The 26,786-nt window shown below is 42.0% G+C and overlaps 1 protein-coding gene across 2 annotated transcripts in view; it reads right to left on the bottom strand.

Annotated features, from left to right (window-relative positions):
* The window catches only part of Mcoln2 (mucolipin TRP cation channel 2), a 53,839-nt gene extending 27,406 nt beyond the window's left edge, over positions 1-26,433 (bottom strand). The window contains exons 1-4 of one of the 2 annotated variants that reach the window (XM_048351679.1): positions 26,359-26,433; positions 12,611-12,770; positions 2,966-3,139; positions 693-846 (exon numbers count right to left, since the gene is read on the bottom strand). In XM_048351679.1, coding sequence (XP_048207636.1) covers positions 693-846; positions 2,966-3,139; positions 12,611-12,763 — 481 coding nt within the window. In that variant the 5' untranslated portion in view covers positions 12,764-12,770; positions 26,359-26,433. Of the gene's footprint in view, positions 1-692; positions 847-2,965; positions 3,140-12,610; positions 12,771-25,887; positions 25,964-26,358 lie in introns of those variants that run through there. The other variant, XM_048351678.1, reaches the window with a different exon arrangement.
* Positions 26,434-26,786: the final 353 nt, after the last annotated feature.

The raw sequence follows: 26,786 nt of genomic DNA on the forward strand, positions 1-26,786 counted from the left end.
ACTCTTACCTCCAATTAGCCAGCAAAAAGCCAGAAGTAAAGGTGTGACTCAAGTAGTAGAGTGCCAGCCTTGAGCAGAAAAATGCCAAGCAATAATAGCACAAGGCCCTATGTTCAAGACCCAGTACTAGCCCAATTCCATGTTCTCAACGCTACTAGGATTCCTACTCCTGAACAGTTCATTATTTGCAACCCCACCACAGGAAATAGCGAGTGTCAAGTTTATTGAATGAAAACCAAATATATGGTGTTCTTTTCCATCCTCAACAGATTGGGCACAAAACAATTCTAACATGATCAGCTGCTAAGAATCTCCTAAAAGATATACTCAGTTGTTAACCACCTTTGAAGAGCATTTCTATATTTTATAAATAATAAAAGCAAAAAATAGTCTAATCATTCCCTTATTAGGAAAATAACCTAAACAAACATGAACATCCATCCATGCATTTACCCACAAACCAATTCTTTTGAGTTCTAGCAAACAGATCTACCAAAACGCTGAACTTGTACTGTCACCACATAGTTTCCTGAGCCCTAGTCTTTACAGGCAAATGTGACAGCCATAGCCTGGATAAGCTCCTTCTCCCAGGGGCAAGATGTTCCACAGAGTTGCCAGCACCTGGGAGCCATTTTGTTCTTATCATAGGGAATGACAGAGAAAAGCATATGACAAAATGGCCACCCTATTACCTGTCTCAATGTTGCTGTCAATAGTCAGGGTCTCATTGGAAGAAAATGTGGTCCCTTTCTTGTAAAGCTGCTTGCAGACCTTTAAGCCAATTCTGTTGTCTTCATTTTCACCATAATCAAGGGGTGCCAGGGAGATGTTCTTTAGAAGATGATACTATTTAAAAACAAAATAGGTAGGCAGATGTGGGTCCTAGATACTCAGGAGGCTGAGATCATAGTTCAAAGTCAACCTAAGCAGGAAAGTCTATGGGACTCTGAATTCTAATTAACCACCAAAAAGTTAGAAGTGGAGCTGTGGCCCAAGTGGAAAAGCTCAGAGACAGTGCCCTAGCCCTGATTTCAAGCCCTAGGAATGACTCAAAAAGATTCTTTAAAAAGGTATGAAAACACATACACACACAGGCTTTTAAAAGTTCGACCAGTCACTGCAGCATACAAAATGCCCTTTGAGCTACTCTTTATAGTTACATCATGTTCCTTGGGGCCCTTTCCAATTAAAGATACCACAAAGTAATCTTCTCAGGTTGTATAGAGCCACATTGCTTCACATAATGCTCTACTACATTAAATACTGACTACAGATCCTGTCTCCCTCAGAGCCAAAGCTAAGGGCCTACCTTATCTCTCAGACTTTATCACCTACTGGAGTCCCAAAGCCACATTGTTCTGCCTTCTGGCAGTTCCAAGAGCTTGTCAGCTATGCTTCTGCCTCTAGCCTTTGTTGTTCTTTCTCTCTGGAACTTCCATATCAACTGGCTCCATCAGGTTTTGATTCAAAATATCACCATCTCAGTGAGAAGTTCCCTCATCAAGCAAAGGAAAATTGCAAATGTACCAAATTGTCATACTGTACTCCAATGGATTTATATTTGTGATTTATAATTCTATAAATATAAAATATAAATAAGTAAAAATACTTTTAGCTGGGTACTGGTGGCTCATGGCTGTAATCTTAGCTGCTCAAGAAGCTGAGATCTGAGGATCAAGGTTTGAAGTCAGCCTGGGCAGAAAAGTTCATGAGACTCTTATCTCCAATTAACCAGCAAAAAGCTGGAAATGAAGCTGTGGCTCAAATGGCAGAGCACCAACCTTACTGAGTAAAAAAGCCAAGTGAGAAAGACCCTGAGTTCAAGCCCCAGCACTGGCCCTAGTAATAGTAGTATAGCAGTAGTAGCAGTAATAATAATAATAATAATAATAATAATAATAATAATACTTCTAGAGAGACTTGTAAATATCCATCCCAGTGCACAGTTACTTACCTATCTCCTTCCTGGCTCTCTTCCTCAGTGGCTCTCACGTTTAGACACACCATGGAGGCCCCCATACCACAGTTTATATTAACTCTTGTCTCCATCTTCACCAATAAGATTTTTTTACACAGGGAATTTTGACTCAGGAACATAAAACTTGCAAATAATTTTCGTCTAATCAAGACTAGCCAAAAAAAAATCCCTCAACTAAATACTCTTTTGAAGATCTAATTTATTAACAACTCCAAGAGTCTTTCAGACTGTTTCCCAGCTCTTACCTTGCTGTATCCACCAATCGTATATTATTCTATCATGATCTTCACTTAATTTTAATTAAGGCCCTCCACAGTAAAAGATTCTCTCTCTAGCCAAAGCACCATGAAGACTGGTCACAGTAGCTTTATTCTTACCACAGTAGCAAAACAAACTCAGCTCTGCATATCAGCATGTATTATGGAAGCCAACATTTAATACTACATATTTAACTATCTCTCCCCCTCTCAAAAGAACAAGGATTTTGTTTTATTCACTGTGTTATACTCCCCAAGGTCTAGACCAGTGCTTGCTACGTACCATGGACTCCAATGTATATTGAATAAATGAAAGAAACTATCTCTCTCCTCTGTTTCTTCAGACTAACAAATGTACTTTCTTATACCTATCTATAATATAATTGTATTATATTTCATATCCTCAAGGTTTAGCTAGGCTTATTAATACTAAGAAGCCAAAACTAAGATTACCATGGACTTTTAGTATGGGTTTCAAATCTTCATCAAACTTGACATTATGACTCTCTTAGCCATTTGATAATCTTCCCAAAGTAGTAGCAATGGAGACATATATTAAAACAGGGTAAATTTTAAAGAAAAACTCTCAAAACAGAAAACCACTGTTATATAGCTCTAGAAATAATTAAAAAGCATTTTGAAAGATGATGCACAATTAACATTTTAATATATGTATAATTTTCAGTTGTTTTCAAAGACAACAAGGACAAGTGTCAAGTGCCAGTCTTACCTGATTAATAGTGAAAAAGATGCTCTCATAGGTGTCCTCTTGAGTATAAATGCTGCAGCTATAGTCATCTTCATCTACACCAGAATATCCTTTCAAAAACAAGTGCTTAAATGCAACTGTGTTGTCTTCCTTGAAAGCTACTACCAGCTGGTTACCTAAACCAAATCGAACAAGCTAGGAAACAAAATAGGAGTATGACACTTACCACTTGCCAGAGGAAGATAATTCCTTATTATTATCAACCTCACTTCTAAAAGGAAGAAAAATTTCAATACTTAGCTTTACGCTAATAGCAACATTGTCAAACATCAGCAAAAAGAATGACCCTATGGTGCTATATCAGCAGTTGTAAGTAGGATAAAATTGTGTTGGGACTCAGAAACAAACTATCTAAAAGTGTTACGCTTTGATATGCTGATGTACTGAAGTAAAGAAGCAGGCTGGGAGCCAGGGCCTCTGATCTTCTCACATCTCCTTTCTCTCCTGAAGTACAGGGAGGGACATTCCCTGAAATTCTCTTACTAAAGAGACATTTTTCCAGAAGGAACACAACTGTAGATGTCAAACCCAGGCATGTCGCCAAACACCCACCTGCTCCTGATAAAATGCCTACTTTGCTCTTTCTTACACTGTGTTCTCACACAAAAGCTTAGATAGCCAAAGACTCACTTCAACAGAAATGAAAAGCTTATTCTTGGAGCTCAATAAAGGGAAAAATTAGCACCAAAAGCTTATAAAAACTAAAAGCAATATAAATGACACATATACATCTGTCTATCTATCTATCTATATATCTATCTATCTATCTATCTCTATATACATACATATCACAGCTGTATAGCTGTGTGTATAGCTCTCACATAGGTATATCCATTTCTCTCTCTCTCTCTCTCACACACACACACACACGTGCATATACATAGTATCATGTGTGCCCTCACCTTGTGTGCTCTTCATATCCACTGTACCCTGTTCCATGCCTTCACCCCTCTCTGTCTCTCACATACCACGCCCGGGCAGGGGTGTATATCTTTCTATACCTTCCTAAGTTGTTTTAAAACATAATCAAAGAAACCCTCAAAAGTTTCCCACCTCACCCAACTAAGATAGAAAAACATTTTAAAATTATTCCTTCAGAGGTTAAATTTTAAGTTTAATTAGCTGGTCCTGACACTTTTGTTATTCCATTATTCAATGGGATCCAGCTCAACTCTAGTATACAAGAAATCACTTAGGAACAATTCTGATGAAACTAACATCTATTTGCATATGAAAACTGGAATAAAGTTTTTTAGTGATTAACATTTGTTGTTATTGGTCATGGGGCTTGAAATCAGGGTCTGAGCACTGTTCCTGAATAATTTTCCTCAGGACTAGTTGCTGTACCACTTTTTAAGCCACAGCTCCATTTCCAGTTTTCTGGTGGTTAATTAGAGATGGGTCTCACTGACTTTCCTGCCTAGGTAGCCTTTGAACCATGATCCCCAGATTCCAGCCTCCTGAGTAGCTAGGATGAAAGGCATGAGCCACTAGCACCCAGCCTTAGTGTTTTACATTTTTTAGATTTTACATTTTGTCTGATTATTTTCTAAAATTAAATAATTAAAACTAATCATCACCATTGTCAGCAATGTTATTCTGCCAGGTACTGTGTTAACTTTTGTTCAAGCATTGCTATCTTTTTAGTTTTTATATTTATGTATTTTTATTATCTTTAAGTAGTAGTATAAAGGGGATTCAATTCACCATGTCAGTTTTTGAGGAGAGAGCAACTTGATCAATGTTATCCCTTCCATCATTCTCCCTCATCTCAAAACCCCAACTGAAGGTAACCCTTCAGTTACCTAGCTCTATTTTCACATATATACATTGAATATTATAATATATTCATCACCCCTTCCCCATTTTCCCACCCCCTTCTTATTAAGCCCCCTTGCAGACAACACATATTTCAGCTTCCTGATATTCATTTTGATAAATTGTCAGTTACTTGTTCAAAGGAGTTTTTTTTTTTCCCTTTTCTTTTCTTAGATCCTAAACCTCCTTGCCTTACTTGCTCAGCTGGTGCTTTTATCACTTGAACAAAGCCTCCAGCCAGCTTTTTGTTCATCATTTTTGTGACTGAATCTTAAGGACTTTTCAAACCATAATCCTTCAGCTTTCAGCTTGATATGTAGCTAGGATTACAAGTGTGAACCTCTTCTACCCAGTTTATACATGCAGTATTTAGTTGTGATTTTGCACAGTAGAAACTGAGGTTTAGTCCTATTAAATTGCTACAAGCCAACTAACTAGACTAAGAGTCAGATCTAACACCAAAACTATCTTAATTTGTGTGCTACATAAATTTTTTTCTATCAAATACCTCTGAGATATTTCTTATAAAAAGGATTTAATTGCAAGTTTTTCCAAATTATGAAATGCAATTATTGCTGGAAAATATCCATAGATGATACTCTCACCATTCCACATGCCTCAAATACCACATCCAACAATTGAGCAAGTGCTAAAACACTGCCACTCTAAGAGAAACATCAGATAAGAAGCCCCACATCATCCAACACAGGCTGAAAATCAAACAACTGAAGGCTAAAAGTTCTTCCAAGCATATGATGTCTGTCAGTGGTACCTGGTGGAAACTCCAGGAAAGATCCTGTTGCTCTCTGAAAGCTGAAAAAGTAAACCAGGAAATAGATTCACATGATTGTTTTAAATTTTTAGCAGAGGCATCCACACCCTCTGACACTGCTTGCCTTACCAGTAGCACCACTGAATCTTCCATCACAGTTTACCAAGTCGGTCTTGTGCCAAGCTTGGGGTACAATGTGAGCAAGATCAACCCTTAGCATGGAATACCAGGGACAGTGTTAAAACTTAATTCTTTTTATTTTCATTTGATGCCGCCACACTGTGTCAGGCAATTATTTTTTTTTCTTTTTTCTTACTACCAGATACTCAGGAAGGGAAGTAGTGCCCATCACAATGTTTTCATCACATTCTGGATCAATTGATGAATATGATCTCATTTTATATATATGCAACTGGAGGACGTATAATGTGTCTATGCTGGGACATCTAGAAAATATCAAAGTGACTATCTGAATCTAGGTCTGACTGTCAGTAGAGCCTCTCATGCATTTGGCCACATGACAGCTTAAAGTGAAATGCTACCAGTTTATTAGGTCCTTTGCTCCAAAATCCAGAGTGACACTAAAGAAACAAAAGAAGGTCTGGGTATAGTGGAGAATGCCTGTGCTCACAAGATACTCATGAAGCAGAGATAAGAGGATTGGTAGCAAAAGAATCACAACCTGAGGCTGGCAGAAGAGGCAGGGAGGGGAAGACAAGAACAAGAGAGAGAAAGAGAGAGGGAGGAATGGAGGGAGATTCAGAGGGAAACATGGAGGGAGGGAGAGAAGGAAGGAAGGGGTAGGAGGTGGAAGGGCTCAAAAAGGGCTATAGAACACAGACTTTAAGTTCACAGTTCAGTGCTGCCAAAAATAAGGAATGTACAATTGACCAAGAAAGAGATCTACCATTTGCTGATATTTAAAGTCATTGCCTTATTTAAACGCAAAGCCATTAATACAAGTTTGGGGAGAAGAGAGCATGTAATTGTAATCTCTGATTGGAATCACTTCTACCTGGCATCAAGAGCAAGAAATTTCCTCCATTCCATTGTTCATAGAACAAGCCAACATCTTTATCTAGTGTCAGGGAAGGTTTGAGTTTTCAAAGCTTCACTTAGAAAAGACAGTAATAAGGAGGAAACTGCCAAGTCTTTCTTACAATGAAAGCACCAAGCTTTCCCTACAGAGCAAGGGCAAGTGAAGACAGGATTGACAAAAATGACTTTATCTTCAAAAGGCAGGTGACAGTAAAAATGTATCACATCCAACTAACTAGATCCTAAGATTTGCTGAGAGCACAAGACAGAAAATAAGTACATGCTAATGTAGTTTGACAAGTGAAGTAAATATTTCATTCTGAAATCATTCTAGGAGAAAATATCCTGTGCAAGATAAAAACAAGATACCATTCTAGCTATGTTCAAGAAATATGGAGAGAGATAGCAAAACTAGCAAAAGAATGCAGACACCCCCTTTGAGATTATAAATTACTGTGGAGTTCAGGGAAGTAATGTTTTGTTTTCCTTAAGGTATCCTCCTGAGCTGATTGCTGTGGTGGGAGTTAGGGACCAGGTGCCATCTTAGTTGAGGGACTGAGAAGTTGCCTCTGCACTGAGTCCCAGGGCCTGCAACTTACAAGGAATGTACTTACAGTGACTCTTTATAGGCAGAATGTATGTTTATAATGGACATCCTTATGATGCCATATAGCCATCATACCAAGGTAGAGTTCATTTCAGAAGTGACTGGAGCAGAGAGAACTTCAAGTGCATACCACCACAACCAGCACAGATTTTTCATTGAAAGGAAAAGTTGACCACACAAAATGAATTCGTCAATCACTTCACCAATCACTGCAATGCTGAAGTAGATGTCCAGGGGATAAGGTGATAGTGGGCTGCCCCAGAGCCTGGATTCTGGACACACTGGATGTCATTTGGATGTGGCTGGTTAACTGACTGCTTGGCTAACATTTGTTTTCCATCATCTCCCATTTATCACTCTTGTTTCTGTCTAGTGTGGATTTCACATACTCCTGGACAGCAGCATGGAATTCTCAGGCATTCTCATTCCTCCCATGATTGTGTTTCTGAATCCTCTGAGATCACCTGCCAAAGTGTGTGGAGCACATGCAGGGCTATGCATGGCCTAGGTGTGTAGCATGGTTGAAACTCATGGAGAGGAGCCCTGGACCCATGGTATCCCTGCACCCTCCAGTCCCAGAGCAACTGGAATAGCAGGGTATACTAAGGCCATTATGAACCTCATTCTCTGATCAAAATACAAGGGTAAACAAATATGGTCAGAACAATTAAGCTAATTCTGCATGGAGTAAAGACCTGAAGACATTGGATGTGGGCAGAAAGCTGTTTCTTAGTACCACTTCCTGAAGGGCAGTTGGAAGCCTGGTGGAAACTCTGGTGACCACAGTTGTGTGAGGGAAGCCAGGAAAGGTGACTTGTAAAACTGTGTACCTATATAGCAAGAGCAGGTTCCACCTGTCCCCCAACAAAACTAGACATGTCTGCATGGGGGAGGGGCTACAGGAGCAGCTGTCAGTGTGATTCCACCCATTCTACCTGGATTACAAAAGCCTGACCATGCCCCTATGTCTAATGTTTCTCTCTGACCAATGGAATACAAGAATTGGGCCCACACCCATATTCCAAGCTACCTAGTTGTACTGATATCCCCTCTGCTGCCTCACACCACTACCAACAGTTGAGGGAGATACTTGAGGGTGGGTGCTGAATGATGAGTGAGAGAATCGAGGGGATTTTGAAGATACAGCAGGAAGTAGATGGTGGTGGTGGTGAGTGCAAGAATAGAGGTGATTTCAGAGAGCCTTGGAATATGGATCCCCTACCTTCACTGCTCCAGAAAACAAGACAAAATATTTTTTTTAGAAATAACTGCAGGAAAGAAACTACTACAAGAAAACCAGCAGAGTAATTGTGCTGATGGGCCTGCAGAATCCAAGAAGAAGAAGAGAAAGAGGAAGAGGAAGGAGGAGGAGGAAGAGGAAGAGGAGGAGGAGGAGGAGGAGGAGGAGGAGGAGGAGGAGGAGGAGGAGGAGGAGGAGGAGGAGAAGAAGAAGGAGAAGAAGAAGAAGAAGAAGAAGAGGAGGAGGAGGAGGAGGAGGAGGAGGAGGAGGAGGAGGAGGAGGAGGAGGAGGAGGAGGAGGAGGAGGAGGAGGAGGAGGAGGAAGAAGAAGAAGAAGGAGACTAAAAATGGCAGTAACCTCCTAAGAGAAACCCCACTGGGGACTGAAGGTGCAGCCAAAAACCACACTAACACTGAGCCTTCTCCATCTTTGGGCACAGTCAGAGATGCCAGGGTCAAAAGTGTCATGGGTCTCAATAACACCAAGAATCTAGAAAAGTTCTACCAACATCTGGTGCTTGCCTTTGCAGAATGCAAAAAGAGCCGCTGTACACTGAAGCAGGAAAAGAAAGACCTGAAAGATCAATAGGGGGAAGAGGATGAGAAGATGGCCTGTGCACAGGAAGCACTGAAAAGCTGTAAAGCTGAAGCTCCAGGAAAACATCAGAGTCTATGGTGATCTGGAGGAAGAGAACACAGAGATATAGGAGAGGTTGGAAATGCTCCTGACACAGATGGCCAACAGGAAGATCAAAATTCATGAATTACAACAAGCACTAGAAGAACAGGCAGAGTTGGAAAGACAACTAGATAATACAGAATAGTTGGTGACAACATTAAATTTGGAGAGAGAAAACCTCGCAGAAATCCTGAGAATGGAGAGGTCCTTGTGGAAGGAGAAGGTTCAGCAGCTGTCGGAGCAGATGAGCCAAATGAAAGAGGAGAAGGAGAAAGGGATGAAGCAGATGTTAGACTTGAAACCATCCTTGTGGAACTGAGAAATCAGCAGGCAGAGCTGCCACCCCTGCAGCTTCCTGCAGAGCCATCTCAGGTTGAGCAGCAGCTATAAGCTCAGGCGTACCAGATGCAGAAGAACCTAAAAAACCTGGAGGAGCAACTGCACATCCAAATACAGAGCCTCAGTCTCTAGAACCTGGAGCAGCAGGAATGGCTGCAGATACTGGAGAAGGCCAAGGAATGGAATCAGCAGGCCAAAGATTGACACAAGATCCTCAAGACAATGGAAAGGGAGCACAAGAGCATGAGATGCACTCTCTTGCACAACCAATGGCTGAAAGATCAGCTGGCCCAGCTGGAGGATGCCTTCCATATGCTGAGTGGTGAGGAGGAGATCACCAGCATCCTGCACTCGGAGCAGCAGGTGAAGAAACATCTGCAGGAGAAGCTGGACCAGTTAGAGGAGAAGTTCAAAGAATGGGAAAAGATTGCTGAATTAAAGAACCAAGCAGCTCAGAATCTGCAGGAACAGCAGGAGCAGTCCTGGCCCAGCTGCAGGAGCCATCTATGAAGAACACACGGTCTCCAATCAACAGCTGACCTCAGAGAAGGAGGCCCTGCAGCAGCACCTGCTGAGGCAGCCCTAGCTGCTGAAGCAGCTGGAGCAGGATCAGGTGCAGAGCAAATTGGAGAACTGAGAACTCAAAAGTTACAGGACACACTGAAATGCCTAGATGCAGCAAGATATGAGAACGAGCAGCTGCAGACCCAGATGAGCTTCCTGGCTTCCCCTAGGGAAGGTAAGGGCATGAGCAAAGAAGAAGAAAACAGTAAGAAGTCAACTCCACTTCATGTGACTTTTCCAGGGGATGCCAACAACCCACAAACCATGTGAGATTTTACATTGGAGCACTATCAATCAGTGGCTGAATCAAAGAAGGTGAAGCTCAGCTGGCAGCTGCAGGAGCAGCAGGCCCACCTTAGGTGCCTGGCCAACCTGGCAGCCCAGTGCCAGAGAGACCTAGAGTACCAGGCCCTCATCCCCAAGAGCTGGAATCACGGCTGTCTGGGGACAGGAAGCAGGATGCACAGGTACCCAAGAACAAGCTAAAAACCTGCTTCATCCACAGCCTGCCTGACAAGGTGGACCACCAGAATCAAGTGGAAGAAGAAGGAGGAACTGCAGGAGATGCTGTTACACCTTGCAGGTGAAGGCACAGAGTGCCAGGACAAGAATATGGCAGCCACCCAGCAGCTGAGGCTCCGTCAGACCTGTCAGGCCCTGCAAAGATGGAAGTTATGGAGGAGCAGCAAGGTTTTAAAGAATTGCAACTTTAAGACAATGTAGAGCCTGCCCAAGGAGAAGCTGGGGTGCCTTGCCCCTTGGAGAACCCCACCATGGAGTAGATTGAGTTGCTGCTGCCCAATATCTAGCACCACCAAGAGCTTGCAGGCTTGGGCAATGAACCCTCCCTTCCCGCTCTTCTCCAGACTGTCACAAATGATGAGTTTGAGATAATTACTATCTAAAGACCTGGCAGTCACCACTGAAAGAAGTGGACTCATGTCCTTTTGCATTACTTTGGGAAATGGCAGCTGGTTGGCATTCTCTCAGGCTTTGTTATACTGGATAACGGGAAGGGACAACTATGCAGGCCAGACATGGCAGAGTCTGTGGGAGGTGGTCCAAACTCTAGGGACATCTAATAGTCCATTGGTTGCCAGGGGAGGGGCTTACATGGTGGTTATTACAAAGAGTAAATTCTTTACAAAGGAAAATAAAAGACTGGTCTCCAATCAGCCAACAAAAAATCTGGAAGTGGATTGTGGCTGAAATGGTAGAGCACCAACCTTGAATGAAAAAGCCAATCAAGAGCATGAGGCCTCAAGTTCAAGTCCCAGTATCCACACAAAAAAAATTAATCAAAGGACAGAAAAGAACATTATTTCTTGTCTTTTCAGGTAATGCTAACAATGCATCTAGGCTTTAAGCTATCAGAATCAAAACTTCAAAACCAAGAATGAAAAAATCTAATAAGCACATACCTTTAATAGAGTGCTTATATCTCAGTCTTGTTTCTTCTCACGTGATTTTCTTCCCCTACAGCTCAATGAGGTGAGCTAAGATGGCATGCCACAAAACAGAAGGACCTCCTTCTGAGTATAGATGATGCAACTGCAGGTGCAGCAGAAGCCTCTCAGTTTTACAGCTGTAGGGGTGTATTCTGAGTACTTATGATTATATTCTAGAAATAGCAACTTTACATACTTTTGCATCAATAATAGAATGGTTGTTTCTCAATAGCAATAAATTCCCCAAATCTGTACTAATTTTTAAAGCATATATGTTTCAAATACATTATCTACACAGGAGCCTCCCCTAGACTGATTAGTATCAGAGATCGATAGCTACAGGGCAACCCAGTGACTAGACTTTTCTGATGCTAGTGATAAGCCTGTAGCAAATCAGTCTAAGCAAATTGTCTAATTTGTGTATGTGTGTGTGTGCACAAGTGTGCCAGTACTGAGGATTGAACTCAGGGCCTAGTGCTCTCACTTGGCATTTTTTTTGCCCAAGATTGGTGCTCTCTACCACTTGAGCTACATCCCACTTCTGACTTTTGGCTGGTTAATGGAAGATAAGAGTCTCATGGAGTTTCCTGTTGGCTTTGAATCTTAATCTTCAAATCTTAGTCTCTTGAGTAGCTTGGATTATAAGTGTGAGCCACTAGTACTTGGATAGTGTACGTTCTTGATAGTGCCCAGAAATCATTCACTTAGCACACATTGCTACTGATGAAAGGGAAACAACATTCTATAAATCTGAAAACAATGTATATTTCAAGAGAACATTTAAATAAAGGACATTTGATCCAAGATGAGAGATTTCAAGAATACAAATCACTTTAAACTGACCACCTTGGCCAGGCGATGGGCCTCACACAGGTACAAAAATCCCCTTCAATAAATATTATTATTGTTTACAGAGCCTATGGAGCGATGACTTCCAGCTTCCTTCTAAACTGAACTTCAACCTGCCATCTGCTCTCCAGAGTTGATATGACTTTATAGTCTTAGGAACTTAAGTGTAAACTTTTCAAAACAAAAGTCAGAGACAGCACACATGACCCCAGTTTCATCCTGAGGTGAAGAGAAAAGAAATAATATCAATTACCTGCATGGTGACCATGACTATCTTCAAAATCTGCAAGCCCAGTTTCCATGGAATCTGATGTCTGGCTCGATATTTTTCACAGGGGCTCATGAAGTAAAACTTCAGGTCATCCCTCAAGCATTCTTCTTTCACCTCAGAATCAAGAAGTGCCATTGTATTTCTGCCATGGAAGATCAATTTTTAAATACCCAGAACAGTCTGTCCCTTAACTTGTTTCTGAATAGGACTTTCAATTCAGTACTTCCGCTGTTCATGTTAGCACTGCTCTGTCCAGCCAGGCACAGCCTTACTTCTTTAGAAATCTAAACATTAGGGGCTGGGGATATGGCCTAGTGGCAAGAGTGCTTTCCTCGTATACATGAGGCCCTGGGTTCGATTCCCCAGCACCACATATACAGAAAGCGGCCAGAAAGGGTGCTGTGGCTCAAGTGGCAGAGTGCTAGCCTTGAGCAAGAAGAAGCCAGGGACAGTGCTCAGGCCCTGAGTCCAAGGCCCAGGACTGGCCAAAAAAAAAAAAAAAAAAAAAAAGACAGAGATCTAAACATTATTCCAACCTTTCTACTATCTGCCTTTCCACACAGCCGCTGATGTTGTCCATTGCAGACATTCTTTTTTTTTTTTCTCAAGCAAGTTTTAATTTTATTAAGAGTTACGAATTGGAATACAGTAAAAACTAAGCATTTTGTTTCCAAAATATCAATTACATTTGGAAGTTGATAAGAAAGCCACAAAACAGAAGGCAAGATTTTCAACATAGATTCTGGAAAAGCATTTTTAGCTATAATAACTCTTAAAAAACAATCAAAAACATATTTAGGCCCACAGAAGAGTGACATTGCAGACATTCTTAACAATTATAAAAAGAGAAATTAAGACTCACCAATTCCTGAACTTCAATATACAGCATTCTCCTGTTGCTGGAAAAAATGTGTGTGCATGTGTGTATGTGTGTGCACGCATGTGTGTTTGTGTGTATAAGTATGAGGCGAGAGATTGTGTGTAAATGTGTAAGTGTATTTGTGAGTTTGTAGAAGAGCAAAACCTAGATGATCAGAGACACTTTTATAATACTTCAGGTATGAAATGATAGAAATGTAGTTAGCACCAGTGGGATTACAGTGCTATGGAGTTAGAGAACTTCTATCTCTATCACTGTAACCTCTATCTGTACTGACAAGGATTGTGTCCCTCATTTTGGGATAAAATGTCAATGACTATAAGATTCTTATATCTAATCACATTTGACCACTTTAGTAATAGTTTGCTGTTCCTGTTTCAAAGACTCAGGACTCAGGGATGGGCACATAACTCACATGGGCCATAGAGGATCCATGAGCCCGGGTCGGAGCATGCTTGTAACCTGTGGCCACACAGGTGGTCTTTCTACACAGTAATCCTCAAAGTGAAGTGTACAAAACAATCCACTGGGGATAACAGAAAATATTAGTGCTTCTATTTTAGTCTTCATCTTAAGAACTAAATTCTGAACTGCATTAATCATTAATGTAACATAGAATATACACAGGGCTCAAAATGTAAGGTGAATTACACAAAATACAATGTAACGGAATATAGGGAACATAATATAAAATGTCTAGCAGTCGTAAATAATCTTTCACAAAGAAATATGCACACATTGGGACTACTGCACTGAGCACAGTATTATTTCCAAGTACATGATCAGGTTTGGCACTCACAGACTACAGGCACAGGCTGAGTCTAGAGTGATAGATGCTAAGTCCCCACCAAAGGAAAACCTGTCAGCATTTGGAGCTAGGACAGACAACCAGACAAAAGATAGACATTAAGTTTAATTGCAGTATTTAATTATTCAACTGTATCCAATGGTGCCTGAATCTATCCATCTCAAAACTTTTACTTTGAGTCTCAATACCCTTTGGGGGTTGTTACTTGTAGTTAGCTTTCTATATCTTGGTAATAACATTAGTTACAATGTCTAATATATTAGGTTTATCATTCAGATTACACAGTTCCTGAGGAATTTTTTGTAATTGAAGGTTATTTTTTTAGGATCTTTTAATTGGAAATATAACATCTTCCTCCCACTTTCCCTCCCTCCCTTCTTTCCTGTCAGTCATAAGGCTTGAACTTAGGGCCTGGGCACTGTCCCTGAGCTCTTTTGCTCAAGCCTAGCACTCTACCACTTTGAGCCACAGCATCACTTCTGATATCTGGTAATTACTTGGAGATAAGAGCCTCACAAACCTCCCTGGCTGAGCTGGCTTTGAACTGTGATACTGAGAGCTCAGCCTCCTGAGTAGCTAAGATTACAGGTGTGAGCCACCAGCACCTGGCTATAATTTTTTTTATTGAGTTATGTTCTGTTATCTATATTAACAAGGAGGGGAGAAGAGAGGAAGAAGAAAAGTCCTGCATGAGCTCCATGCTTCTTGAGAAGCAGGACAGTCCTTTAAAGGACTTGAGTCTAGATTGCAGAGTGCTCCTGTGCAGTCTCAGTGGATGACCAGAGAAATACGGGCCAGTTGCCACTCACACAGTCTCTGGAGTTTTGTGGCCTCAGGAAGGGGGACAAAGGAGCCAGGACTCAGACCCTATCCAACCCATGATCTAACAGATCCTCTTCACATTTAGATGTGTGTTCTTAGGGTTGCCTTCTCAGGACAATATCCAGCATCAAAAGTGCCTGTCACCAACTGAGACAGAAGACAACAGAGATGAGAGTGGTTCCGAACCCTCTTTCCAAAGAAAGAAGGAATCATTAGAAACAGACTCAACCTGAGAAACAACAGCCACACATCAGCCCCATGAGCCTCACATCTGGGTGGTCAAGCTACTTCAAACTATGATCTTGTGTGATCCTCAGGTCCCAGACTAGATCTCTCCTTTGGGCCCAATAAAACCCAGAGGTCATTCCAAAGGTTCAACCTGAGACTGGGAGCTTTCTAGCAAACAACTTGTAGGATACATGACCAGCAGGCCATTAGATATACCCAAGGAAATCAACTAACATGCAACAGTTACTTAGAAACAGTAAGCTGGGCACTGGTGGCCCAGGCCTACAATCCTAACTACTCAGGAGGCTGAAATCTGAGGATTGTGGTTCCAGGCCAGCCCAGGCAGGAAATAAACTGCCAAAAAAGCTGAGCTGTGGTTCAGGTGGTAGAGTGCTAGCCTTGAGCAAAAGAAGCTCAGGGACAGTACCCAGGCCCTGAGTTTCAGCCCCAGAACCAGCACAGAAAAGGGAAGGGAGGGAGGGAGGGAGGGAGGGAAGGGAGGGAAGGGAGGAGGGGGGAGGAAAGGAGAAAGAGGGGTAAGGGAGGGGGAGGGAAGGGAGGGAGGGAGGAAGGAAGGAAGGAAGGAAGGAAGGAAGGAAGGAAGGAAGGAAGGAAGGAAGGAAGGAAGGAAGGAACAGGGTAAACAGACACAAGACTAAGTATGTTAGAATTAGACCCATTCAAAAATAACCATACAGCCTGGGCAAAATATCTGCCAGAAAAACTTGGTGGATAAATGCCTTTAGAAAGAAAAAAATCAATGACTACAGTGAATGTCATATCACAAAAACTTTGCAAACCTGTTTGCCTTGAACCTGCCATAGTTTCCCTCCTTTTTCAATCTGATCACTTCATGTGCCCTTTCTCGCCAAGCAAGCGCTGGACGTAGGGCTGAGTGGACTCCTGGAAATTCACTGCTCGGTGTTCAGTGAAAGAGAAATTTGAGAACGCATTAGTGTCCTTCAGGTGAGAGAGCATTGTGCCACAGTGTAAATCCTGCTTATAGGCACAGTTCTATAGGCAGAGAGCCACGGCCAAGGCCATCACAGTCCTAATATATAGTATATACTTGACTGGAAATATTGAAGGATTCATCTCTAAGAAGATGATGGTATCTTAACTATCTGAGAGCAGTGTCCTCCACTGTGAACTCAGGGCCCTGAGAGGAAGCCTGCCCAATGCCCCTGAGATATGTTCATGAAATACTGAGCTCAGACTTAACCACTATCTCTTTAGCAGTGAGGTTAAATGGATCCACCTTGATGATCCCCAATTCACTTTTGATTTAATAAAAATTCATATAATAAATAATAATAATAAATTCACTTTTTATTTAATAAAACATGACTAATGGTGAAAATGACCAGAGGTTCAATAAACAATAAACATTGCTATAACATAAGACAAAGAACAAAAAAGTTAATGAAGAGCTAGGCACTGATGGCCTATACTTGTAATTCTAACTACTGGGGAGGCTGAGATCTGGGGATTGCAGAGCAAAGCCAACTTAGGCAAGAAACTCCATGAAACTCTTAGCTCCAATTAACAATCATAAAAGGATGGAAGTAGATCTCTGGTTCAAGTGGTGAAACTTCAGCCTTGAGCAAAAAAAAAAAAAATGCTAAAAGACAGTGCCCAAACCCTGAGTTCAAGCTCCAGTATTCACACACACACACACATACACACACACACACACACACACACACACGTCAATGAAGGTTTAAAATGTGATACCCATTAATTGCAGGACAGCCATACAAATCAAATTGCATGAAATAAGAGCAATCACAACACTTATGGATTGCTAATTTCACTAAACTACAGGAAAGCAAGCTTCATGGTATTTGGAGACCAAAAAACCAAAGGCGGGGGGGGGGGGGGGGCGGAGCATAATAATTAGTAAGCATGAAAACCAATCTGGAATTGAATGCAGTCATCCATTCAGTAGACAAAGCAAATACTTGAGATGCTTGAATGGAAAACTACATAGGATGCAGGAAGAAGTTGGCACTGTGGTAGGAAGAAGGGAGGAGAGAGGAAGAAACCTAGCCCAGTTACTAAGAAAGCCTACTTTCTCCCTAGCCAATCAGGACCCTGTGATATCAACTGGTTTTGAGGCTATTGTGTGACCAAGGATAATTTCAGCTTTTTCAAAGCAATAACATGAAGAATCCTGAAGTTTAGAGGGAAACTAAAGAAAGAAGTCTGAGGTTGTTTGTATTTTGGAGTGAGTGGGAAGAACCAGTTACCAGTGATTCTTAACCTTCATGGAACCATAAGCCCCAACGTGGGCATGAAGAAGGCGCTTGACCTTTGCCCAGGAAAAATGCACACACCAGTCACAGTAATGATTCCTTGTCAGCAAATTAGGCAAGCAGCCTCAGGCTGCTATTGGTTTGGCTTAGTGTTTGCGTGATCCCTATCCTACTGATAAAAGTTACCTGGACACTCCATATGTCCCTGCTGTGTAACCCAATCTTAAACCCCCACTTTAGAGGCTACTGTTGCTATCTCCTCATTTTATCCGTGAGATAATTCAGGTAACTTGAAGTTGCAGCTTGCCCCCAACTACAAGAATCCAATATTAGCCAGGCATGGTACTCTATGCCTCTAATCTCAACTACTAAAGAGGCCAAGGCAGAAGAATCACCAGTCTGAGGTCAGCCCTGGAAAAAGTTTTGAGACAATGTCTTAAAAAATTAATAAACTTAAAAAACTAGGCTGAGGGCATAGCTCAAGAGATAGAATGCTTACTTAACATGTGCAAGACCCTTGGCTCAACCAATGGAAAAATATTTTTACTGATCCCTTGTCCATTGTTCTTGACCCCTGAACTAATACTTCTTAAGGTATAATGGCCTGTAAAATGGTCAGGATAGAAGCAAAAATGTCATTTTCAAATATAATTAATTTTATTGAAAATATATAATGTTTTAGCAAAGAGCTATTCTAAGTCACAAACGCTTGAGATTTCCATATGGTCATGTTATCACAAGGAGAAGGAAAAGAAACCACAGGCACAGGTGAAGCCAGCATCTGATGGCATGAACCCGGCATCTGCCTCCCAAGGTAACTTGAGCTTCAACTCTGCTAGAAACAAACACTGGGTTTTCATTTCACCAGAACTACTGAGGAACTACTGAGTAAACTTCTGCTGAGGAGTCCCACCAATACCTCTTAGGCTCAGTGGCTTGGCAGCCTTTGATACAGTTTACCATCTCTTTGACAAAGTGCTTCTTTCAGCTTCTAGGAGACCCTTCTCTTCTGTTTTCTTCCTGCCTCCTGGGGACATGCTCAATCTCCTTTGCTGGCTTCTCCTCCATCTGACTTTTAGAAGTCAGAGCATGGTCCGCATGTTATTCTCCATACTCCAGTTGAGTTTACCCCATCCTGTAACTTTAAATGCTATCCATCTGATGGGACTCTACTTTTGGTCTCTCTTAAAAAGGTCCTCTTACTCACCAGATACCTATGGCTCAGGCCTGTAATCCTAGCCACTCAGGAAGCTGATATCTGAGAGCCACTGTTCAAAGCCAGACCGGGCAGGAAAGTCCACAAGACTCTTATCTTCAAAGAACCACCAAAAAGGCCAGAAATGGACCCGTAGCTTAAGAGGTAGAGTGCCAGCCTTGAGCCAAAATGCTCAGGAGCAGCTCCCAGGCTCTGAGTGCAAACTGGTGTGCACGTGCGGGCACATACACACACATACACACACACACACACACACACACCTTATTCAACTTCGTTCTTAAAACTCCCCATGTCTAACAGGTTTCTCAAATCTACATTTCATCTGCTCTAACCTCTCTTTCTATCTTTCAAAGCAGTGATCTGCACATCCCAATGCTTCAGTAGCTATCCATAGTCCATTCTATATTCCCCACACTGGCTCCACGGCAGAATCACCTGGAAGTTTTAAAGGCTTTTTGTGCTTGGGCACCAGATCCTAGACATTTTGGTGTGACCTGACCACAGAGTAACAATACACTTCCCAGGTGATCCTAATGTACAGTAAGGCATTTAAACCACTGCTCTAGAGGTGGCTTTATTTCTCTTCTTCTTCAGCCCTCACATTTAAGTTACCCAGTCTTCTCTCAGTTCTCATCTCTCTGCCTCTCAAGCTCCTTGGTCCAAGCACTTCAACTCTTCATCCAAAAACTGTCATAGCTTTCCAACCAATGTTCCATAGGACAGCTAGACGGATATTCTCAAACTTTAATTTAAACTAATTTACTTCCTTAAAACACTTCTGGGACTTTATCTTGCTCTTAAAGTCCAACTCTCCCACTATTTCCTGCCATAGCCTAAAAGTCTTCAGCTCACTTCTTCCCCAACTCTCTTTTCTGCTTTCTTGCTACACCATAACATCATTCTTAAGCCTGGAACACTCCTCATTTCTTGGGTATATACTTGGTAATTCAACTAATCTACTGCTGTTTCCCCAATTTACTGTATCTGATTCATTCTTGCTTCTCAGCTCAAATGTCCCCCTCCTTTGTCTGTGACAGTCCTGGGGCTTGAACTCAGGGCCTGGACACTGTCCTTGATCTTCTCAAAGCTAGCTCAAAGCTAGCACTCTACCACTTGAGCCACACACAGTTCCACATCCAGCTTTTTGGTAGTTAAATGAGATAAGAGTCTCACGACTTTCTTGCTCTTTTTAAAGACATTCTTGACCACTCTATTGCATGCAGCCTGCTCCATTGCTGCTTATATCCCTTTTTATTTTCTTCACAGTCAAGATCATAGTCTCTATTTGGTTTCTTTACAAGAGGCCTTGTTTATTATGGTATATGGCAGCGTATAGCAGACTAACACAAAGCAGGTGTTAATGAAGATTTCTTAGGGGAGAAAAACAAATCTTAAAATGAGACAATAATCCTGACTATATAACTTTTGCTTGGCCAGTACTCTTTAAGATCAAACATTGCCAATAATAATAGCAATAACAACAATAATAGCCTCATATATTGATATGAAGAACTGCATTTTGAATTCTTCCTTAAGCAAAACATATTAGAGGAATGTATTATACAGGAGACTGTTATGATAATTTGCTATTTGGGAAACAGAGTGCTCAGACTGAATACAAAGAAAATTTCACACATTAAACAATAACATTGACAGAAGTACAGAATTTAAAAAATAGTTTATCAAGCCTTTCTAAGAATGAGAAAATTCAAAAGCTATAACAATGATTGATAGACATCAATATAAAAATTTAAGGCTACAAAAAGTCAAAAGAAAAAAATAGAACAGCAAAAATGCATGCAATATCTTTAATCAGGCCAAAGTTCCCTGTAGAAAGCTCCTAACCAGTAATATTTAAGAAATATTAGTCATTTCACGGGGCTGGGGATATGGCCTAGTGGCAAGAGTGCCTGCCTCATATACATGAGGCCCTGGGTTCGATTCCCCAGCACCACATATACAGAAAATGGCCAGAAGGGGCGCTGTGGCTCAAGTGGCAGAGTGCTAGCCTTGAGCAAGAAGAAGCCAGGGGCAGTGCTCAGGCCCTGAGTCCAAGCCCCAGGACTGGCCAAAAAAAAAAAAAAAAAAAAGAAATATTCCTGGGTGGGGCACCAAGAAAAAAAAAAGGCAAAAAAAAAATAAAAGAAGAAGAAGAAAACACAACCTAATAAAACAAGCAGAAGACCTGAACAAGCTAGTGGACATTTACTAACAACAAAAATTCATTAATAATCAGATTGTCAAAGATCTATTTTAATTTCTGCCTAAGAATTATGGGAAGACCCTGTTGGATATTTTAAATATTGAAGGGTACTTGGACAGGAGCCATAAGAGTTTTTGTGATCTAGAACTCAATTTTAAAATATCTGGTCAGAATGATGATGACAAAAATGCTAATTGCATCCTTATTTATAACTATGTGCTAACTTAAAAAATATGTGTGATGTATTTTTAAGTTATAGAACAGATACAATGAGATCCCATTTTTCAAAAACTGTCAACACTCTTCATGTATATATACACAGACATTTTTAAAAGTCTAGAAGGACATAAACTAGGAAACAAAAACAAAGCACACATCCTGGTGACATTCATATATAATATGGCTGTTCTTAATTTCCTTTGTCATATCAAGTTCTCCCTATTTTTTCATTGTGATTGACATGTGAATTCTTGAGTTAACATTGTAAGTTAAAATAAGCTACTTGAAAGTGTCTCCTGTGTGTCAGGTAGTCAGGTATTTCCTGTCCTTCATGTGCATGTAGTGGGACCGGGGACATGGTTGGGGTGGGGGGGAGATGGACTACAGGAAGATAAGACAGAGGTAGATAAGCATCAGTGTTTCTACATAGTGACCATTGCTGGCCCCAAGATGATTGTCAGATGGAAAACTTTGATGCAATCCTAACAACTCTCACATTAGGTTTTCACTGTAATTCCTGCTATCAACTAATTCCCTCATGACTTGCTACCCTCATGAGAAAAAGGAAAACCAAGTTAGTTATCTATGTCTCTGTAGTATTGTGTCTCAACTAAAGGAATTGAGATGGGGGTAGGAGGAGCAAAAAAGTAAACTTTGGCTCCTTCTCAGCATCTTTCTCAGAACACAAGCCACATGGTCATTCCTAAGAAGAGCCTTGAAGGAAGGAAGCGGTGTTTCATTTTTCCACTAGGGCCACCCACAAAGGATGACTATATGATATTTTCAGGAATTTCCCTAAAGACACCAGATTCCTGTAAAACCATCCCCTCTCGCCACTTTGCTGCCTCCAACTACCAGGAAAGCAGAAGTGGAGCCGCCCATTTTAAAAGTGTGTTTTTTTTTCTCAACAACCACAATCCTTTACATTGTCATGAAGAAATAGCTTTCTGGGGCAGAGATGAACAAGGAATCCCCACTTCACAGCAACACAGGGTTCCAAATGCAGCAACACTGAATTTTATTTTATATTTGTGTAATACATATTGGGGCTTGAACTCAGGGCCTCATGTTCTCAACTTAGCTTTCTTGCTCAGGGATGGTACTTTACCATTCGAGCCAGGCCTCGAGTCCAACATTTCATTGTTTAAATTGGAGTCCGATCCTCACAGACCATTCTGCTTCAAACCAAGATTCTCAGATCTCAGACTGGAATACATGCATGAGCCACCAACACCTGACTAACTTTTTCTTTCTGTAATGTTTTCGATAATCTAATCTAATAGCTCCATGATGATAACTCTCTAGGTTAAGGAAGTTGCAAATAAATGTTATGTTTTTTTCCTCAATGAGTTGATTTTATCTTAATTCTGAACAAGCCTGTCTCAGTGTCATATTGGTGAATTCCAGGCTTCATGCTACCTCTAGAAAATTCCTCTGTGCAGGGGACAAGTGTAGTGATGTACACCTATGTTTGAGGTACTTGGATAGCAGTATGGAGATTCCTCAAAAGGCTAAACATAGAGCTTCCCTATAACCCAGTAGCCCCACTTTTGGGCATCTACCCAAAAGATTATAAGCAAGACCACACTAAAGCCACCAGCACAACCATGTTCATAGCAGCACAATTTGTCATTGCTAAAATATGGAACCAACCCAGATGCCCCTCAGTAGATGAATGGATCAAGAAAATGTGCTACACATATACAATGGAATTCTGTGCCTTTATCAGAAACAATGACATTCCCCCATTCATAAGGAAATGGAAGGACTTGAAAAAAATCATACTAAGTGAAGTGACCCAGACCCAAAGAAACATGGACTCTATAGTTTCCCTCATAGGGAATAATTAGTACAAGTCTAGGACAGTCCAAGCAGAAGATCACAATAGCTCAACTGTATGAACACATAAGATGATACTAAGCAACATGAAATTCAAGTTGTGGAAACAAGTGATTATCACTGTTGAGTTATTTTCAACATGCCACATGAAACCGTGCCCTTCTTTTCTTTTAATAATTATTTATTTATTGTCAAAGTGATGTACAGAGGGGTTACAGTTTCATACATAAGGCAGTGAGTACATTTCTTGTTCAACTTGTTACCTCCTCCCTCATCCCCCTTACCCCTCCCCCTTTTCCTCTCCCCCCACCATGAGTTGTTCAGTTGGTTTATACCAAATGGCTTTATAAGTATTGCTTTTGGAGTCATTTGTCTTTTTATCCTTTGTCTCTCAATTTTGATATTCCCTTTCCCTTCCCTAGTTCTAATACACGTATATACAGTATCCAGGGTACTCAGATGAGATACAGAGATAGTGAGGGCAAGAAGAACCCAAAGAAAGCTACGGTTTCACATGGCTTGTTGAAAATAATTACAAGAATGATATAGCACTCATTTCCATAACATGGAGTTCAATTCACTTAGCATCATGTTATGTGTTCATAAAGTCATAGCTATAGGGCTATTGTGATCTTCTGCTATGACTAGCCTAAATCTGTATCACCTTTTTTTTTTCCATATTCCCTTCCCATGGTTTTACCCCTGATAACACTGTAACTGATTTTAGTACCCTGGATATTGTATATAAGTGTATTGGAACTAGAGAAGGGAAAGGGAATACCAAAATTGAGAGATAAAGGATAAAAAGACAAACCAGTGCAACAGCAATACTTAAAAAAAAACTATATGGTGTAAACCAGCTGTACAGCTCACAGGGAGGAGAGGGAAATGGGGAGGGTGGAGGGGAATAATGAGGGAGGAGGTAACAAGTTGGATAAGAAATGTACTCACTTCTTCTACTTTGACAAAAATGCAGCCTCAAAAAGCCAAGTGGCTTTTTTTTTCCACTGTTGCAAAAATATTCTTAATCTGGGTTTCACTTCACTGCTGGAGGATTAGACAGAGGTCAGCCAGGGAGTGTGATCATTGCTGACTTTCAGTTCTCTATTCTCCACCACTATGTCTAAACATTGCTCCAAACCCTTCTTCCTTGTTCCATTCGGATATTTCACATTCATTACTGCATACACATATGCCATATATATATCTCATATATACACCATATACATATATACACATATACTATATATATGGTAGAAAATAATATAAACAAGTAGAATGAGCAAGCCTGTTCTTGAAGCAGACCTGGCTTATTGCATTGCTAACTTGGAGGGTATGCAGGGGAAAGTTCATGGTCATGAGAGTTGAACTGTTCTCAAGGCCCCAGGATGAGAATGAGTACAAATCTCAACAGTCCTCTGACTAAACAGGAAGAAGCCACCCGATTGTCCTACTTGAGCTGAGTAGCCCACTACAGACAGTGTGAGCAGTTCGAGTTTCTGAGTATTAAGTCCACCCCTTTTCTGGAGAGAACGATGAAGCTGGTCTAGTCTCCATAGAATACAAGACTTTGCATTGTGATTTACAAACACCTTTCTCTTTCATCACTTTTCTTCCATTCTCAATTAAAAGTGATGTCCAATTTTCTGTTTCTCACCGTTACTGCACAACCAGACACCTATACATAGTCTATATGGAATGTAGAAGCCTTCCAAAGCCATACACTGTTGTGTATGAGACAATGCATCTGATTTAGTTTAGGGATATGATAGAGGCCATGTAAGCCCTTAAAGGAAATTTGCTATGAAAAATAATGTAGTCAAGAAAAAAAAGAAGTAGAGATCATATACCACGCCCAGCCTGCGCACAAGCAAAAGAGAGTAAATCAATTCAGACTTAACTTCCTCCTGACTTTTTAAGAATTGTACATTTAAAGCTAAGGCAAGTGGAAGTATGATATAATGTCCACCCAGCTAGCCATCCAAAACAAACACTTCAGCATTAAAATTGTACATCACATGGCATGAGTCATTTTGGTATGGCAGTTACTACAAAGCTACACCAATGGTGTTTCCTAATTTTAAAACTTGTCTTTCAAAAACCAGAACACTAATACATTACACATACTGAAAATTACTTTATTTGGACAAATCAAGTCAGTTTTCTTGATTTCTGGCTTTCCCTGTTAGCTGTAAGTCAACTTAGGACACAGAGAGAGCCATGAAGGAGAGACAGGGAAGTCTCAATACTACTTTGGGAAAGTTTAACAGCCCGGCAATGTATTTGTTTTGAGTGGGGAAACCAGAGCCCAGGCCAGCTTGTACTGGCCACTTGGCTCAGCTATGGCGCCGGGTGGTAGGAGCTTTGACCATGGAGGAGGGTCGCCTGGTACAGCCATCTGGCTCAGCTCTAAGCCTTTTCAGAGGACTGCGGTTACCCACACTATAACCCTCCAGACTGAAGAAATTTTAAAAGCCTGCTTGTTCAGGAAGAGGAGGCAGTTAATGACCAGGAAGCAAGAAATTTCTAGAGGATTTCTCCAGAGTCCCTTAAGCCGAAAGATGCAGACCAGCTAGCTGCCTTACCTAGAGGTGAACCCACTCTGGGTTCCCGACCTGGGGGAAAAGACAAGGCTGCCCAGCCGCCACCTTCTTTGGAACTTTCCACGACTCTTGGGATTGGGAAGAGCAGGAAAACCCCTTCCGTGCACACCTGGTGGCCTTGATTGCCAGCATCGCAGCCCCCCTAACTTGCAGCCCTTCTGGGAGGGCCCCCTTCCTCTTTCTTACCTTTCCAGTCAGCCACCCAGCCCGGAGCGTGCAGGTCCTGCCTGCAGGTCGGGTGGCGTCCGGGCGCAGAGGGCGCACGTGGTGATGAAAGGCCTCTGTCTGGGCCCCACGGGGCGCGGCAGGCACGCAGCCAGGCGCGGATCACCCCCCTTTCCCCGCCCGGATCACCACCTCTGCCCCCGCCCCGTCCTCCGCCCAGCCCAGGCTGGGCGCTAGGGGAGTTTTGCAGCCTGGTGCTGGGACTTTCTCTACGTGGCAGCTGCTTGCTCCTGGTTGCTGGAGGTTGGAGGCTGGAGGCTGGAGGGTGGAGGCAGTGGCGCAGAGCCGGCCCTGGGCCCTAGGGGATGCAGGTCAGGTGCCGGCGCCAAACTACCCGAGGTGGGAGGGGGGCGGGGGGGAAGCAACCCCCCCAGAAGGCACGACGGAATCGAGGGGGCTGACGAGCTAGGGCCAAACCCCTGGGGTGCTGACCTGTGGTGAGGCCCCCGGGAGAAAACCGAGGTGCGGTTCCACAGCAGTAGGTCCAGCGCCTTTGCTCCCTGCGGCATGGTGGAGTCCGGGCTACACGTGGAGGACGCTGTGCCGCCGGGACTGCTGCACCTGCTTCAGTCTGGGGCTCCCAGGCTCGGTCCCGGGGCGTCTGCCGGGAGGCCGGGCCAGGAAGAAGCCTTCCTAAAGGGAACCTGTCTGTAGAGCTGAGCGCCCACAAACCTCCACCCCTCCCCCGAGGCCGGAGTACAAGCCCTGCCCTCCCCACTCGGGCCTTCCTCATTGCTCCGTCCTTTCCTTCCCTCTTCCCGGCCTCCCTTTCCTCTTTCTCCATTCATTCATTCATTCATTCATTCATTCATTCATTCAGCAGTTTCTTTCTCGATGTGTTTGGCAAATACTCCACACCA

Source organism: Perognathus longimembris, chromosome 7 (genome assembly GCF_023159225.1).
Source record: "Perognathus longimembris pacificus isolate PPM17 chromosome 7, ASM2315922v1, whole genome shotgun sequence".
Taxonomy (NCBI): Eukaryota; Metazoa; Chordata; class Mammalia; order Rodentia; family Heteromyidae; genus Perognathus; species Perognathus longimembris.